This window comes from Frankliniella occidentalis, unplaced genomic scaffold (genome assembly GCF_000697945.3).
Source record: "Frankliniella occidentalis isolate FOCC.00 unplaced genomic scaffold, Focc_3.1 Scaffold66, whole genome shotgun sequence".
Taxonomy (NCBI): domain Eukaryota; kingdom Metazoa; phylum Arthropoda; class Insecta; order Thysanoptera; family Thripidae; genus Frankliniella; species Frankliniella occidentalis.
The window spans coordinates 86,602-100,211 of NW_026267196.1; the positions used below are offsets into that span (position 1 = coordinate 86,602).

Genomic DNA, 13,610 nt, shown 5'->3' on the forward strand with positions numbered 1-13,610 from the left:
CACGCGCCTACGGCAGCCCGAAAGTAGGAAGGAGGAAGACAAGCACCTCGCTTGATGGGGACTCGCATGTTTTGACCTCGCTCGGTCGGTTCGAGTGGCCCGAATGGAAGTTGCCGCCGCCGGTCGGGGTCGGCTATCGGCGGCGCAGTGCAGTTAATTCATCACTGGATCCCAACAAGCGACCTAAAACCGCTCGGGCGGCCGAATTGTGTTGCAGCTGGGGCCTCACCGCGCCGCCGCGCCGCCGCGCCGCCATGTGCATGTTGTTGTGGCCCCTTTCCTCGTTCGTTATTAATGATCATCGTCGTCCTAATCCGAGCCGTCCTTCCCTACCGTGTGCCATTGAACAACAGCCCCATATACGAGTCGCGCGATGAGGCTCTCCCCAAGGTGTGCGCGGGGCCGCGCGCGTGGCGGCGTGGGGGCCCTTTTGTAAAACCTGTCGATCGGCCGATCCGTCGCATCATCTAGGGCCCTATGGAATTCCCTTGCCAACACCTCCGGCCGGCCCTGCTGCCTGCCCGCGCCCCGCGCCGCGGTGCCCTCCGCCCTGCCCCTGGGGGGCGCCCTGCGGGCGGGGCCGCGCCCGGGCCCACATGGCTGCGGCGGCCCCCCCGGCCCGGGCGCCCATTCACCAGTGCATGCAGTGCGCACCCCGCCGAGCAGGGGCCGCCGCCTCGAACGGGAGGCCATGCTGCGCGGAGTCCCTTTGAGTCGGCGCGGTCAGGCGTCTCATGCCGCGTGGACGGGGCGAAATTGGCTGTCGTCGTGGGGGCTGGGCGGAGGAGCAGTCATCTCGAAGGGCCGCGCGCCGCTCGTGGTGGAAAGTTAGATGCTGCTGGTCTGGCTTGATTCAGTCAGTGTTCCAGTACGAGTAGTTTAGTAAGTCAAGTGTCGGCAGCCCGCAGCCCGCTCCTCCTCGGGAATTTTCACTAAACTTGTTTCGTAACACAGAACGATTCAGTCTGGAGGCGCCCGGGCGGGTAGGCCTCCCGTCCGCTCTCACGCGAGAGTGGTGCCTACCCACCAGGGGCTCGGCCGGGTCGGATCGCACACCACGGCTGTCTGATTCGTCGATCCGCCCCTCGCCCTACACGCTGACTAGAGCAGCAGCAGCAGCATCACGACAGGCGCTGCCCACTGTGAACCTGATGAGATGTGCCATCTCGCCTCCTCTTGTGCCGAGGTGGGCGTGCCTCCGCACGTCTAATCTAATCAGTGCTTTTTCAGGCGCTCCAAGCAGCTCTCTGTCTAATTTACCATCTTTTGTTTGTCTCTTTGTGTGCCCTACCGCTCCCCTCCCGCTGTTCCCCTGTTCCCGTTTCTCTCCTCCATGCTACGTTTAGAAGGGGGCTTCCTTTGGCAATTCACAAATAAATGCCAACCAATAAGACGCCTGCAAAGCTTTTGGACGACAGGCTCTCGATAAGCAGCGGTCTAGGAATAAAAATGCGAGTGGGGAAAGCGGTGTCTAATAATACACGGTCCACTCGAAAACGTATTTCCGCGACGTTCCCTTTCCCCTTCTCCTCTGCACGTGTTTACAGTCCGCCACAGCCTCCGCTGCCACCGCCGCACCGCGCCGGCTCGCGACCACTTGTGACTGCAGACGCCGCGACGGCCGCACGTCTAGCTATATCTCGTCATTACAATGACTCTCCAGGCAATTAAGTACGAGTTGGGGAAGCTGGAGATTTTAGATCAGCTGCTCTTGCCTCGCGAATCTCTTTACGTACGCGTCAGTCGCGTGAAGGACGGATGGGAAGTGATACACAATATGCAGGTAACATAACCTTGATTTCCATGCTTGAAAGGGAAGGCTTTCGGAGGTGGAACGACGGCTTAGTTGGGCGTATCAGTGGGAACACTATTACTTTGGTTCTGACATTGAAAAAAAAATAAAAAAAATACAAACTGACATTGTGGAAGAAATTTTAACCACTTTCTCTTGTTGGTATATATGTAATATCTCAAGTGCCTGTTGCTCAATGAAATTGTGTTGAAATAATAGTTTTAAATTAGCTAAATTGTTTCAGGTACGAGGAGCTCCTGCAATTGCCATTGTTGGTTGCCTTAGTCTTGCAGTTGAGCTCCAGGGAATGGTTTATGATGACAAAAGCCGACTGCGACAAGATATTGAGGGCAAATTGAACTACTTGTGCTCTGCTAGACCGACAGCTGTCAATATGAAAATAGCAGCAGAGGAGTTAACAGCTGAAACAAACAAATTATTCAGTGATGAGTCTGTTATCGATGCTGAAGACATGAAAAAAAGGTAAAAGTCAAAATTATCTTGCTTATCCATTTAAGTTTACTCGCTGACATATTGATTTTTTTTCTCCAGAATAATTAAAAGTATAGAATCTATGTTGGAAAAAGATATCAGTGATAACCGTGCGATTGGTGGTCATGGAGCTCAAGCCTTGCTGTCTCACGTTAAAAGTGTGTCTAATTCAAAAGTCCGAGTTCTGACCCATTGTAACACAGGCTCCCTTGCAACTGCTGGCTATGGAACTGCCCTTGGTGTCATTCGTTCATTGTTTGCTTTGGGAAAATTGGGTGAGAAAATTTCCGTGAGATTTTCAATTAGTATTTTAGTTGTTTGCACCTAGTGTGTGTTGTAACTCAGTTTGATATTGATTTCACTGGTTTCACACATATAAATATCTCTCTCAGAAAAAGCATACTGCACAGAGACAAGACCCTACAATCAGGGAGCTCGACTCACAGCTTATGAACTTGTCCATGAAAAAATACCTGCCACAATGGTGTGTGATAGTGCAGTATCCGCTCTCATGAAATCAAAAACTATTAATGGTGTAGTTGTCGGAGCTGATCGAATCGCAGCAAATGGAGACACAGCAAACAAAATAGGAACATACCAGGTCAAATATTGATACAAAATCTCTAAAATATTTCTTTGGCTTTCAAAATTTGTTGTTTAATTGTCTTTTTGTCATCATCATTTACAGATTGCTGTTCTTGCTAAGTATCACGGTGTTCCATTTTTTGTTGCTGCACCTCTCACTTCAATTGATTTGGATACCCCTAACGGTGACCGCATTGTTATTGAAGAGAGACCTGCAATGGAAATGACGCATGTTGGAGGGCAACAGATTGCTGCATCTGGTAAAATCACCTGTATTAGTATGAGTGGGATATCAGGATGGATTTGAATCAATTGTTCATTGCTTTTTACCCCTTTTCAGGCATTAACTGTTGGAATCCAGCATTCGATGTTACTCCTGCAGATCTCATAACTGGTATCATAACAGAACATGGAGCTTTTTCTCCCTCTGAACTTGCAGCAAAAATTGCTCCTCTAAAATCAAAACCGTCGTAGTTTCTTTGAGGTATTGAATACCGTTGTCCAAAATAATACTCAGTCTGAACCTGAAGAAATTTTAATGACTGAAGTAAGAAAGGTTTTATAATAATGAACAACCACTATCAGCTTGGTTGTAAAACTGTATATTTTTTATTATTTTTATTATCAGTGTTACAAAAATATTCTAGACTTCTCCACTTTTAATGAACATTTATAAAGCAATTAATTTAACCTGCACATACAGATGAAATGAAAGAAAACCTGTACAAGTAATATTTGCTTGAAAGTTGTGCTCTATTTGCGATATGGTTTCTTTTCTTTAGAGGCCTGATTTATATTTTATAACGCTTATACTGTTCCTTGCACAATTTTCCTCTAATAAAATATGTACAACACGGGTGTTCTCTGATTACACCCAAGGATATCAACAATTAAGTACAGGAATGCAATCTATAGCCTAGAAGCAAAAGAACACAAGCAGCAAATTATCTTATTGAACAAACCTCAAAACATGAGGTGTAACACATTTACTACAATTTGACAACCATACTCCTTTTAAGAGTAAACACTGCTCTACTGAGAAAATTTTAAAAGAATGACACCACTTCAGTCTATGCTTGTAACAAAACATGTCACAATTTGATTTTTAAAAACTTTGAATCACAGATCTATACTTCGCTCAGCACTCTGACTAAACTAAAAAACCAGGTTACATAGTACAGTTTTTTTCACATTTGATTATTTTTTTCCTAGAGAGTACGTCAGAACCTGAGTTCTACATTCTGGGTCTACATTCAGAACTAGTCATCAGCATTACAATTTACTATCCCTCATTGAATTGAATTTGTATGCAGCAACTAGATACAATTGCCATGGCCTTTGAGAAAAATATAACAACTGTACTTAAATGTTAGCGTGTATCTACAAGAGTAAATAGAAGTATGAAACCTTTTAAAGATAATATACATACAATACCAGATCTGTAACATCACTCCTCTAAAAAGAATGAGAAGGGGAACGAAAAGAGACTATGTCCTATGCACCTTTCTATGCATTGCAAGCTTCAAAGGGAGCAAAGACCAAGAATACAGCAGGATTGCTTTCAATAGCTATCCAGTTGAACAAGTTATTGTTATGACTCTTGTGGAAGTGGAAGAAGATAATAAATCTAACTGCATAAACAACACAAAAACAACAAACAAACAAAGTCTAGTAGATGGACAGAGGAGAAAACTACATTGACTTGAGACTACCACTATTCCAAGTAGGATTCACCACAGTAAGTAGACAGACCAGACGCATCAAATAGATAAGCATACGAAACAATAACAACATAACAAATCAAGTCTAAATAAAAGTATCAACACAAAAAGACACAACATAACATAATTTAAAAACAATTCAGTTCTCTGTAAATTTACACAGAAAGTAACATATTTTTTCACACCTTATACAGTCTGGACACCAATATCCATTGCACATTTGCATTATTGGTACGAACATTTGTACAAATTTGCCAAGTTTGATTTTGAATTTGCAGTAATGTTTACCAATTTTGCACTTCACTTAAAAACACTATATTATGTACAGGTTCCAAAAAAGAAAAGAAAAAGATCATAAGAAAGTAAAAATAGAAATCTCATCAATACACCTACAATTAAAAAAACAACATATCACAAAAGTAAAATTCAATGTAAATATGACGCATAAACAGTTAAAATAAAAAATAAAAAATGAAAAACTGCCGGTAAGTGTTTTACAGATGTTAGAAGGCCAATGTACTTTGAAGCAGTTGAAAATTAAAGGACAATCAGTCAAATGTGTTCTAGTTTAGTAAAGTGAAATTCAGAAGATTAATCTGCACTTACGGGTTTCACATTGGACCTACAGCAGCAGCAAACAAAACAAAACTTAGGTTGTAACAGGTACATAAAAATATTATAAGCAGTGCTTTTCATCTTCATCTATATCTCACCCACTGCTCCTAATAAATATAGACCTATTCATTTAATGAGAATAACAATTAACCAACCCTTTCTGTAAATGTATACTACGAATCATTTCTATTGGGGAAATGTTTCTTAGAAACTTGATTAGAAACGGCAATTTACATCAGACTTCAGCCACATAAAAATGCACCAGTTGTTAAATGTAATACTAGTTTTTCATGAATAAAATTTAACAGTAGACAATTACGGCCAAACTAGCCAAACATATTGATTTGGTGTAAAAACAATACCATTCGTAATACCTTTCTAAAATATATCCATCATTCTGTGTTGGCAAGATTTTTGATAATATTTTCATAAATTCAAGACATAACAAAGCAATAGTATCACTTGTTATGGACCAAGTGTTTTATTCATTACCTTGGATGCATCATTACATCCTCCTGATGACGATCCTGGAAAATAAAATTGTGATCAATAGAACAAAAAAATAGACCCAAAAGAGATTAAGAGACACTTAAATAAAGTAACATGACAACAAGCCGTCTAAATTCAATGATAATATCCAAAAGCACTTACAGCTAATCTTCTATGAACCATTTTTGGAATAGGGTGACCTGGATGGATTTGATGAGGTTGGTGAGCTTGGTTTGGCTCATTATTGTAGTCTATTTGATCTAAATCCTCATCTGTTAATCAATTAAAATATATTTTTGTTAATGATCAGGAGAAAACATTATTAAAATTTTAGTACAAAATTATTCTTTAAAAAGAGTTTTATTCCTATAGTAATATTTTACCTTCATTTTCATTGTTAGCGGGAGGATCTTCTTTGTCATAATCACCACCTTGGTAGTTGTAATGTCCTACTGGATGACCTTCCTGTTGGCCAGCTGCGAGCCCATGATGTTTACTAATGGAGGCAGAAGATCAACAAATCACATCAGTTCAAACTCAAAAGGATGAAGTGGGGAGAATAAAGGTACTTCTTCTTACCCATGGACAATTTCTTGATTATGATTGCCAAGCTCAACGAAAGGATTTCTACCTTGCACCTCTAAATCTGGGTGCTGGTTGATATCCCCATCAAGAGGGACAATTTTAACATTTTTTATTGCACTTTTTAAATAGGGTGGCATAATACCAGCTCTTTCAAATTGATGATTTTGGCCCACAAAGAGATGTTTGTTAACATCTTGGGCTGCATACTTTTTATCATCAAAAGATAAGTCAGCATTTTTATGGAGGTTGTAAGCCTCCTGAGCTCTTGCACCATTTGAATTATACACATTGTCATTGTGAACAAAGTTATGTTCCAAATGACTCAATTTGGAATCTGGCAGAGCAACAAAATCATTTCTGAAGGGATTCATGTTTTGTTGGATGACTTGATTGAATTTTGGTAGATGCTGGGCTAAATTATGCACATGGCCTGGAGGAGCAGGCAGCACATTATTTTGAACAGCAGCAGCTACAGCCGCAAGAGGTGGCATCTGACCCTGATTTTGAGGAACTTCTTGGTGACCAAGTCCAATCAGTCTGTATGGCGCCTGAAGAGGCACAGCATTTTGCTGCAGAGTGAAATGGTGTGTAATTAAATCATTTTTTTATCATAGAAGAAAGATATAAATGACAGACAGGCTTTACCTGAGCATATTGATTGTCACTTCCAAAGCCTATAGGTGCTGGCAATACTCCTTGTGGTCCATTATTGGCAAAATCGTGTTTCTGAAAATTTATTAAGTAAATAAACAAATTCATGATACGCTCCCATGCAGTACACGAGACTTTTGGAGAGCACTCACTTCTACAGAAGCATGCTGCTGGAATGGTGCTAACATAAGAGGCACTGCTAAAGCAGGTATCGCTCGGGCCTTATCTTGACTTTGTAAGGCATCTGGGTTTACTTGAGGGGTTGTTGATTGCTTGCCTGATGGCTGCAATAAGACAGACAGCTTAGTACGTAGTGTTAGATCCAGAGAAAACTTAGATGACATCTCTAAGCTAAGATATTTGAATTGTTTTATAGGCAATATAATTTAATGGAGATTTTCAAGGTCAACAGATAACATAAGGGTGTGTAGTAAATTGTGTGCTCCTCTCCATTTTAGTATGTACACACAGTTAAGTCATGCAAGATTTATTGAAAATAAACAAATTTAACAAAAGAAAAACTAAGCCAAAGTCATGTAGATAAAAATTTAATTGGTTACCTTAGACACAACAGATAAACCTGGTTGAGCAGGTCTTGCTGGTTGTAGCATTTCGTCCTGAGCAGCGGTTGACCTTTTTTGCGCCACAGGCAACACATTGTGAGGGGGTTCATGTAAACTAGCCAAATTCCCAGTGTCGGTATCACCACCACCTGCAGTATCAGCAGCATCCGCATGCTTTGTTGATGAAAGCTTAATAGTATTTGATGATGCCTAGAAATGAGAAAAGACTGTAGGTAAAAAGTAATCAAAATCGTCATGTATCCTTAAATCTTCACCATCAATACCTTTCCTTTCTCTTCTGGCCCTTGTTCAAGGTGGCTCTGTAGTTTTTGGAACAAAGTTTTATTTTCCTCTTCAAGCCTTAAATATTTTAACTGCAAAGATAGAGGAAATTATAAAATTCTCTGTTCCACAATTTTTTTAAATAAGAGTAAGAGAAAAGAATGTACCTTTAGATTAGAGACCTCTGCTTCTTTTGCAGTTTGATCTTTTTGTATTGTAGAGATTTGGAGCTCCATGTGGCTCAGAGCCTCGGCACAACTTGCCTGCTCTGCTCTAGCTTTATTGTAAAATTCATTAAGATCATCATGTTCACTTTGCAATAATTTGTACTGTTGCTGAAGTGCTTTGTACTTATTGATATTTTCTAAATTTTCTTTGTTTCTCACTTGCTGCTCATCATTCATCTGTGATTGCAACTCTTCTTTGGTTTGACGATGTTCTGCCTTTTCTTGGTTTAATGATTTTTCAAGATTTTTCTTATATTCAGATATTACTGTTGGTGGGAAAAGTGACAGAAGAAACAGATACAAACCATTTATTTTCAATTTTCCATCTGTTTTTTTTTTTTTAATTTTATTTTTTTAAAAGTGAGAATATGATATACTTGCCTTGAACCTGAGCAGCTAGGGAGTCTTGCTCTTGGCGGCACTTACTAAGAGAATTACTAACTTCATCAAGTTCAACACGAGTGCTGTGATATAAAAATATGACTCCAGCAAATAAAGTCAACACTCCTAAGCAAGCAAAAAGGCGACCCTTAGTGCCCCTCACGATTCTTGAAGACGTCATCATTCTGCAGTGCTCTTCACCACATCCTGCAGAAGGACGTTAAATATGAGGCAAAGAAAAAATGATAAGAGTGTGTAAACAAAATCCACAGTCCTTATCTCTTCTGTTATCAGTGTCTCAATATAGGCAACAGAATTTGAAATAAAGTCTCACTCTTCAGATGAAAATTTACAAACACTGAAACTTTAGGCAGTGTAAATTTATCTTTTCTGATTTCAAGAGAAAATGAAACAAATACGTTTCATCACAATGAGGGCACATGATTGGAACAATAAAAAGGGTGAACGCGAGTTCTAGTTAGTTCGGCTACAGAACAGGGGCAGTTGCATAATAAGTCACAAAATCATTAGCACGCAAAAGACATCTCATATTTCTGATACAATCAATTTGTGGAAACTGGATGAATGGATTTGGTTGGTGACACGCAGTGGCCTACATAGACTGACATGACACATTGACACATTTTAAACATGTATGCTAGATAGAGTAACAAACATACTAATAAATATTTAAAAACATAGACGAAAAAGAGATATTTTTGAGACGTAAAGAAAATGGTGATCAAAAGATATAGTGATATAGTAAAATAGGCAAACAGGTCACTGGTAAATTGGGTTAAGCACTACAGGGAACCGATGTCCTCTTTTTAAATCGAGAAAGTGAGTTCGTCAGGCTACAAGTAATTTATGGAGATTGCCAAACTCTAAAACACGAAATTTCCGAAAAATACAAAACATAGTTGTTGCTAAATAAGCCAATAAGCACAAAAGGTCGATTTTTGCCGACAGCTGATCTAAAGGCAGAATACTCACACAAAAAGGTTTTTTCGGATCTATGTTGAGTAGATCACCTACAGCCGATATTTTAATTCAGCAAATTTCGTGGAATTCAGAAATTACATGGTAAATAGGTCACGAAAACCTAAATGAATGGATACTGGGTTTGTTTTGACGTAAGGACAGCCGTCTGTAATGTTGTCATGCGGTGAAAACAGAAGACAACTCCCATGGTTACCAACCCTTTCTATTTTGTTTGTTTAAGATTTTAAAAAATATACAACGTTTGGAGAAGAAAAAATTGTTTGGAATACAAAAGAATTTACATTTATCATATTTGCTGAAGGTTGCACTGATTTCTCTTTTGGTGGTTCGGAATATTCGAAATCTTCTGAACCAATGCCGGTAACCTCTTATCACTAATTAGTAAAAACCCGCAAAGTTGTATTTTTATTTAAGGTTATTTTACTTTAATTTGGCCGTTTAATTATATCTTCATCATTTGATCTCCTTTTTAAAGCAGGTAAATTAGTTTAGAATCTGAGTGCTCCGCCAGTTTCAGTTTTCGCAAGCACTGGATGGAAAAAGCGGTCCCACAGCCAACACGCTAAATGAACTTTCCACTTCCAGTCTCGCTCTAGCTTCCGTTCGAGTAAAGCCTAGCGAAATGGAAGAGAGGTTTCGTTCTCTTCGCGTAAAATTGTTTGAAATTACTGTTTTGAGTGTGTTAAGCGTACTTTAAGTGTGTTTGTGTCAAACTTTAGTGCTTCTAGAAGACACGAGACCTGCAATAAGGATTACCTGGGTAAGTTGTGGCGTCCTTTCTCTTTAAGAAGTGGCCTGCCTCTCCCCGGAGACTTCATAAGCCAGAGAGAGACAACACGAAAACTCAGCAGGCGAACTTGCCTACTGTGGTCCCTTCGTACCCGTGCATTTAATCCTGGCCAAGCTAAAGAATTATATTTTGCGGTGTCGTACCGTCTCGTCGAATTGAAGTACCCCCCCTTTTTGCTGTAAATCAACGGTAACCGGTTTTATTGTTTTCGTCCATGCATGACGTCCCTGCAATTGTAGAGGAAATGCTTGTGTACATGAATTGCACTTCATCATTTGTCCAGTCAATAATATTTTTTGAAAAGGAAAATTATGTTCCATGTAATTTTGGGGATTTCTGAATCTTCTCTCTGAAACTTTGCTTGTCTTAAACCCTTAAAATTTAAGTTCACTTTGTGTGAAGAGCATTGTATTATTGGAGAAAAACAAGAATGACCCCTCATACAGATTCAGTTTGTGCTATTTATTTTCATGCACCTTGGTGTTTTGTATAGGTTACTTTGAGGCTAAGTTTCCAAAAGCTTTATAGTGAAAGGGGCATAAGTTTCAAGTGTAACTCATCTGTCTAATTCAGCCTGAAGCTGGAACCCAAGGTTAGTTTCTGTACTTAAAGTGTGTCCACTCATTATGTTACGCTGTGATCATGTTTTCTAAACATAATGAACCCTGTTAAAGAAACATGCTAGTTTCAGCTAGACGCAAGAGGAAATCTTAGCCTGTGCTCTTCTCCAGATTTTCTGGTTCCAGTGCGTATTCTCTCCGTTTTTGGTTTCGTGTTGTGATTATATTATTCTTTGCTCACAACTGTGTAGTTGTCTTTCAACTGATGAATAGATCAGAATTGGCAAAGTATAGTGATAATTTACTAGGAGACCTCATTCTTATGCTTTGCTCCAAGCCCCAATCCTCTGTGAGAGTTGCTTTCTACAATGTTCTGTGCTAATTTATTTTTAGTAACCCTCTGAATCCATTCTACTAATTTGCACCCCTTCCTTGATGAGTATCTCAAAATGGTCTCTGTTCAAAGAACTGTTCAAAAAATTGGTGTTGTTTTAAAATGCTGATTGGAATGGGAAGCCAATCCAACCTAGTTCTTCTCCACCTCCCCCGAAATCCCAACTGAATTCAACGCAGCATGTTTTTCTTTCTCCCCACCCTCCATTTTACCTGTGCCTGACCTCCCTTCCCGTTCCAGTCGCCCCCCTTTCTCCCCGGCGGACGTGCGCCCCGCAGCACAGCCTCTCCCTCACGGAGCAACGCACCCCCGCGTTTGAATTCCGCCATGTCGTTTCTTTATCGCCCCCGCCTGCCCCCGGCTGCATCACCTTGCCCCGGCCCGGGCCCGGGCGCCGCGCCACGCCTCCGAGTCGCCCGAAGTGTTATGGCCGTGCATATTATCCTTGACGTTTTTACGGCCTCGGTGTTGTCGGGCGGGGCACGGGGCTCCGGGGCGGCCCCTGGGCCGGCGAGCTCCGGGCGCCGGGTCCTGGCGAGCGCCGAGGAGAGAGAGGAAATCCCGTTCCCTTCCCGGGTGCGGGGTGAGGAGGGGGCGGGGCGGGCCGCGCTGGGCTAGGCCTGGCCAGCGCATGTCGCCGTGGTGGGTAGGCAGCACGCGCGGCTCTGGTGCGGCGCGCGCTGCCGGGCCCTGGCCGCGACGGGCGCTCCGCGGTGGTGCCCCGCGGTGCTCCGCGGTGCGCTCCGTGGCACCGCAGCAGGACGAGGCCAGCGTGGCCTCAGGAGCCGCAGCAAGCAGCAGCAAGCAGCAGCAGCAGCCCGCTGTGCTCGCGTCTGTTTTTGGGGGGTGGCGTGGCGTAGCGGAAGGGAAGGAGGGAGGCGCCCGACTTGGGGTGGAGGCGGAGGGGGAGGAGGGGACGGAGGCCTCTAGGGTGGAGCTGCGCCCAGCTTTGCGTGCGAGTTTTTAGGTTTACTCAAAGTCGGCGCGGCGCGCACCCAGAGACGGGCGAATCTCCTCCTCTCAAGTGATATGTTTGTGATCGCGTCTCCTCTGCGGACGTCCTCCGGAGAGAGAGAGAGAGGAGAGGGGGGATGGATGGAGACGAGTACCGAGAGGTACGGGGAGGAGAGCGGAGAGAGAGAGAGCGAGAGAGAGAGAGAGAGAGGGGGGGGGAGGTCGTTAATTTATGCCGGCGTCGCCTCCGCGGCGTCCTGCCTCCTCCTTTGTTCCGGACGCTGTATGCTACTCCTCCTGCGGTGGTTCCTTCGCCAACCCTAGCGGAGCTCGCGGGCCCCGCCGTGCCCCTGCCCCCCCTCGCGAGAGGGTGAAACGTGTGCGTGTGCGCCCGCGGACGGTGCCAGCGCAACCAGCCCAGCCCCGCGTGCCTGGGCGGCGGGAGCGACGCGGAGCGAGGCTGGCAGGCCGCGTCGGCCGCCATCTTGTTTCGGGAACGCTTGGTGGGCCGAGTCGGGCCGGGCGGGCCGGGCTCGGCTCGTGCGGTGCGCAGGGCAGGCGCAGGGCGTTGCCGACGCGTGAGCCCAAAGGGGGTGCGGGTGGCGGGGCCGCCGCGGGGTCGCAGACGGCCTGCACGACCTTGCGGCAGGCGCGGCCGCGCGGGGGTGGAGCGAGTGTCGCGCGGCCGGACCCGCGAGAGAGATACAGAGAGCAGCACGGTTCGAAAGGGGGACGCGGATCGGCTCACGCTCACCCACGCCACGCCACGCCCGGCCTAACCCGATGCTGGCGTGGCGTGGGCTTGGAGCGACGGCGGCGGCGGCGGCCTGCTGCCAGCTGAGCTGCGCCCGCTACCCCGCCCCGCCTCGCCCCGCCTCCCCCGCTCGGCAGCGCCGCCGCTCGCCGCGCTCTCTGTGGCGTAACGCTTAGCTGCCCTGCCCCGGCCGCCTACAGGCCGCCTGCAGGCCGGCCCGGTGCTGCCGACGTGCAGCCTGCGGAGCCGCCTGCTGCCTGATCTCGTCCCTTCTGCCATCCCTCCTCCCCTCTGCTTGTTGCTCCCCCCCCCCCTCCCCTCCCGTTCGGAGCGCTCCGCTCCGCTCCTTTGTCCCGGCAGGCTGGCGTGCTGCGCTGCTGCTGCTGCGTGCTCATCCTCGCCCCGGACCCGGGGGAGGCTGCGCTGCGGCTGCAAGGGCTCCGAGGAGGAGGAGGAGAAGAAGGACGGGGCGGGGGGCGAGGCTGCCCGGGGGTCGGGGCGGAGAGGGGAAGGGGACAGACGGACGTGCAAAAAAACACGAGGCGTCGAGAGCAGCTGAGGGAGGCGAGGAATGCGATCTGAGCGGCGTGTCGCCCGACGGCCCGACGGCGCGCCCCGCACAGCCGTCATCGTCATGTGAACGTATCTGGAGGAAATGGACCGCGTACTCGGGGGATCTGTAGTGGTATCGCGATCGGGGGATCGGCGTCGTGGAGAGAAGGAAGGCGGAAAGGGGGGGGGGGGGGGGGGGGGGGGGGGAGGGGGGGGGGGGG

The 13,610-nt window shown here is 45.3% G+C and overlaps 2 protein-coding genes across 2 annotated transcripts; one reads left to right on the forward strand and one right to left on the reverse strand.

Annotated features, from left to right (window-relative positions):
- Positions 1-1,521: 1,521 nt before the first annotated feature.
- LOC113210746 (methylthioribose-1-phosphate isomerase) lies at positions 1,522-3,723 on the forward strand. The gene is made up of 6 exons (XM_026428865.2): positions 1,522-1,783; positions 2,037-2,275; positions 2,345-2,559; positions 2,677-2,885; positions 2,973-3,129; positions 3,210-3,723. The coding sequence occupies exons 1-6, from the start codon at positions 1,652-1,654 to the stop codon at positions 3,341-3,343; spliced, it is 1,086 nt and encodes a 361-aa protein (XP_026284650.1). The 5' UTR covers positions 1,522-1,651; the 3' UTR covers positions 3,344-3,723.
- LOC113210738 (Golgi integral membrane protein 4) lies at positions 3,456-9,568 on the reverse strand. Its single transcript, XM_026428853.2, has 11 exons — positions 9,377-9,568; positions 8,384-8,590; positions 7,943-8,268; positions 7,778-7,867; positions 7,491-7,703; positions 7,083-7,214; positions 6,925-7,005; positions 6,274-6,848; positions 6,078-6,190; positions 5,857-5,966; positions 3,456-5,732 (listed from the first exon to the last, which is right to left on the reverse strand). Exons 2-11 carry the CDS (start codon positions 8,565-8,567, stop codon positions 5,694-5,696), a joined length of 1,863 nt encoding a protein of 620 aa, XP_026284638.1. The 5' UTR covers positions 8,568-8,590; positions 9,377-9,568; the 3' UTR covers positions 3,456-5,693.
- Between the last annotated feature and the right edge of the window lie 4,042 nt (positions 9,569-13,610).

Coding starts and splice junctions, on each gene's coding strand:
- LOC113210746 (XM_026428865.2), top strand. CDS start 1,652: ATGACTCTCCAGGCAATTAAGTACGAGTTGGGGAAGCTGGAGATTTTA. Junction 2,560..2,676: donor GTTTGCTTTGGGAAAATTGG/GTGAGAAAATTT, acceptor TATCTCTCTCAG/AAAAAGCATACTGCACAGAG. Junction 2,886..2,972: donor ACAAAATAGGAACATACCAG/GTCAAATATTGA, acceptor CATCATTTACAG/ATTGCTGTTCTTGCTAAGTA.
- LOC113210738 (XM_026428853.2), bottom strand. CDS start 8,567: ATGATGACGTCTTCAAGAATCGTGAGGGGCACTAAGGGTCGCCTTTTT. Junction 7,006..7,082: donor AGCAGCATGCTTCTGTAGAA/GTGAGTGCTCTC, acceptor ATAAATTTTCAG/AAACACGATTTTGCCAATAA. Junction 5,967..6,077: donor CGCTAACAATGAAAATGAAG/GTAAAATATTAC, acceptor ATTGATTAACAG/ATGAGGATTTAGATCAAATA.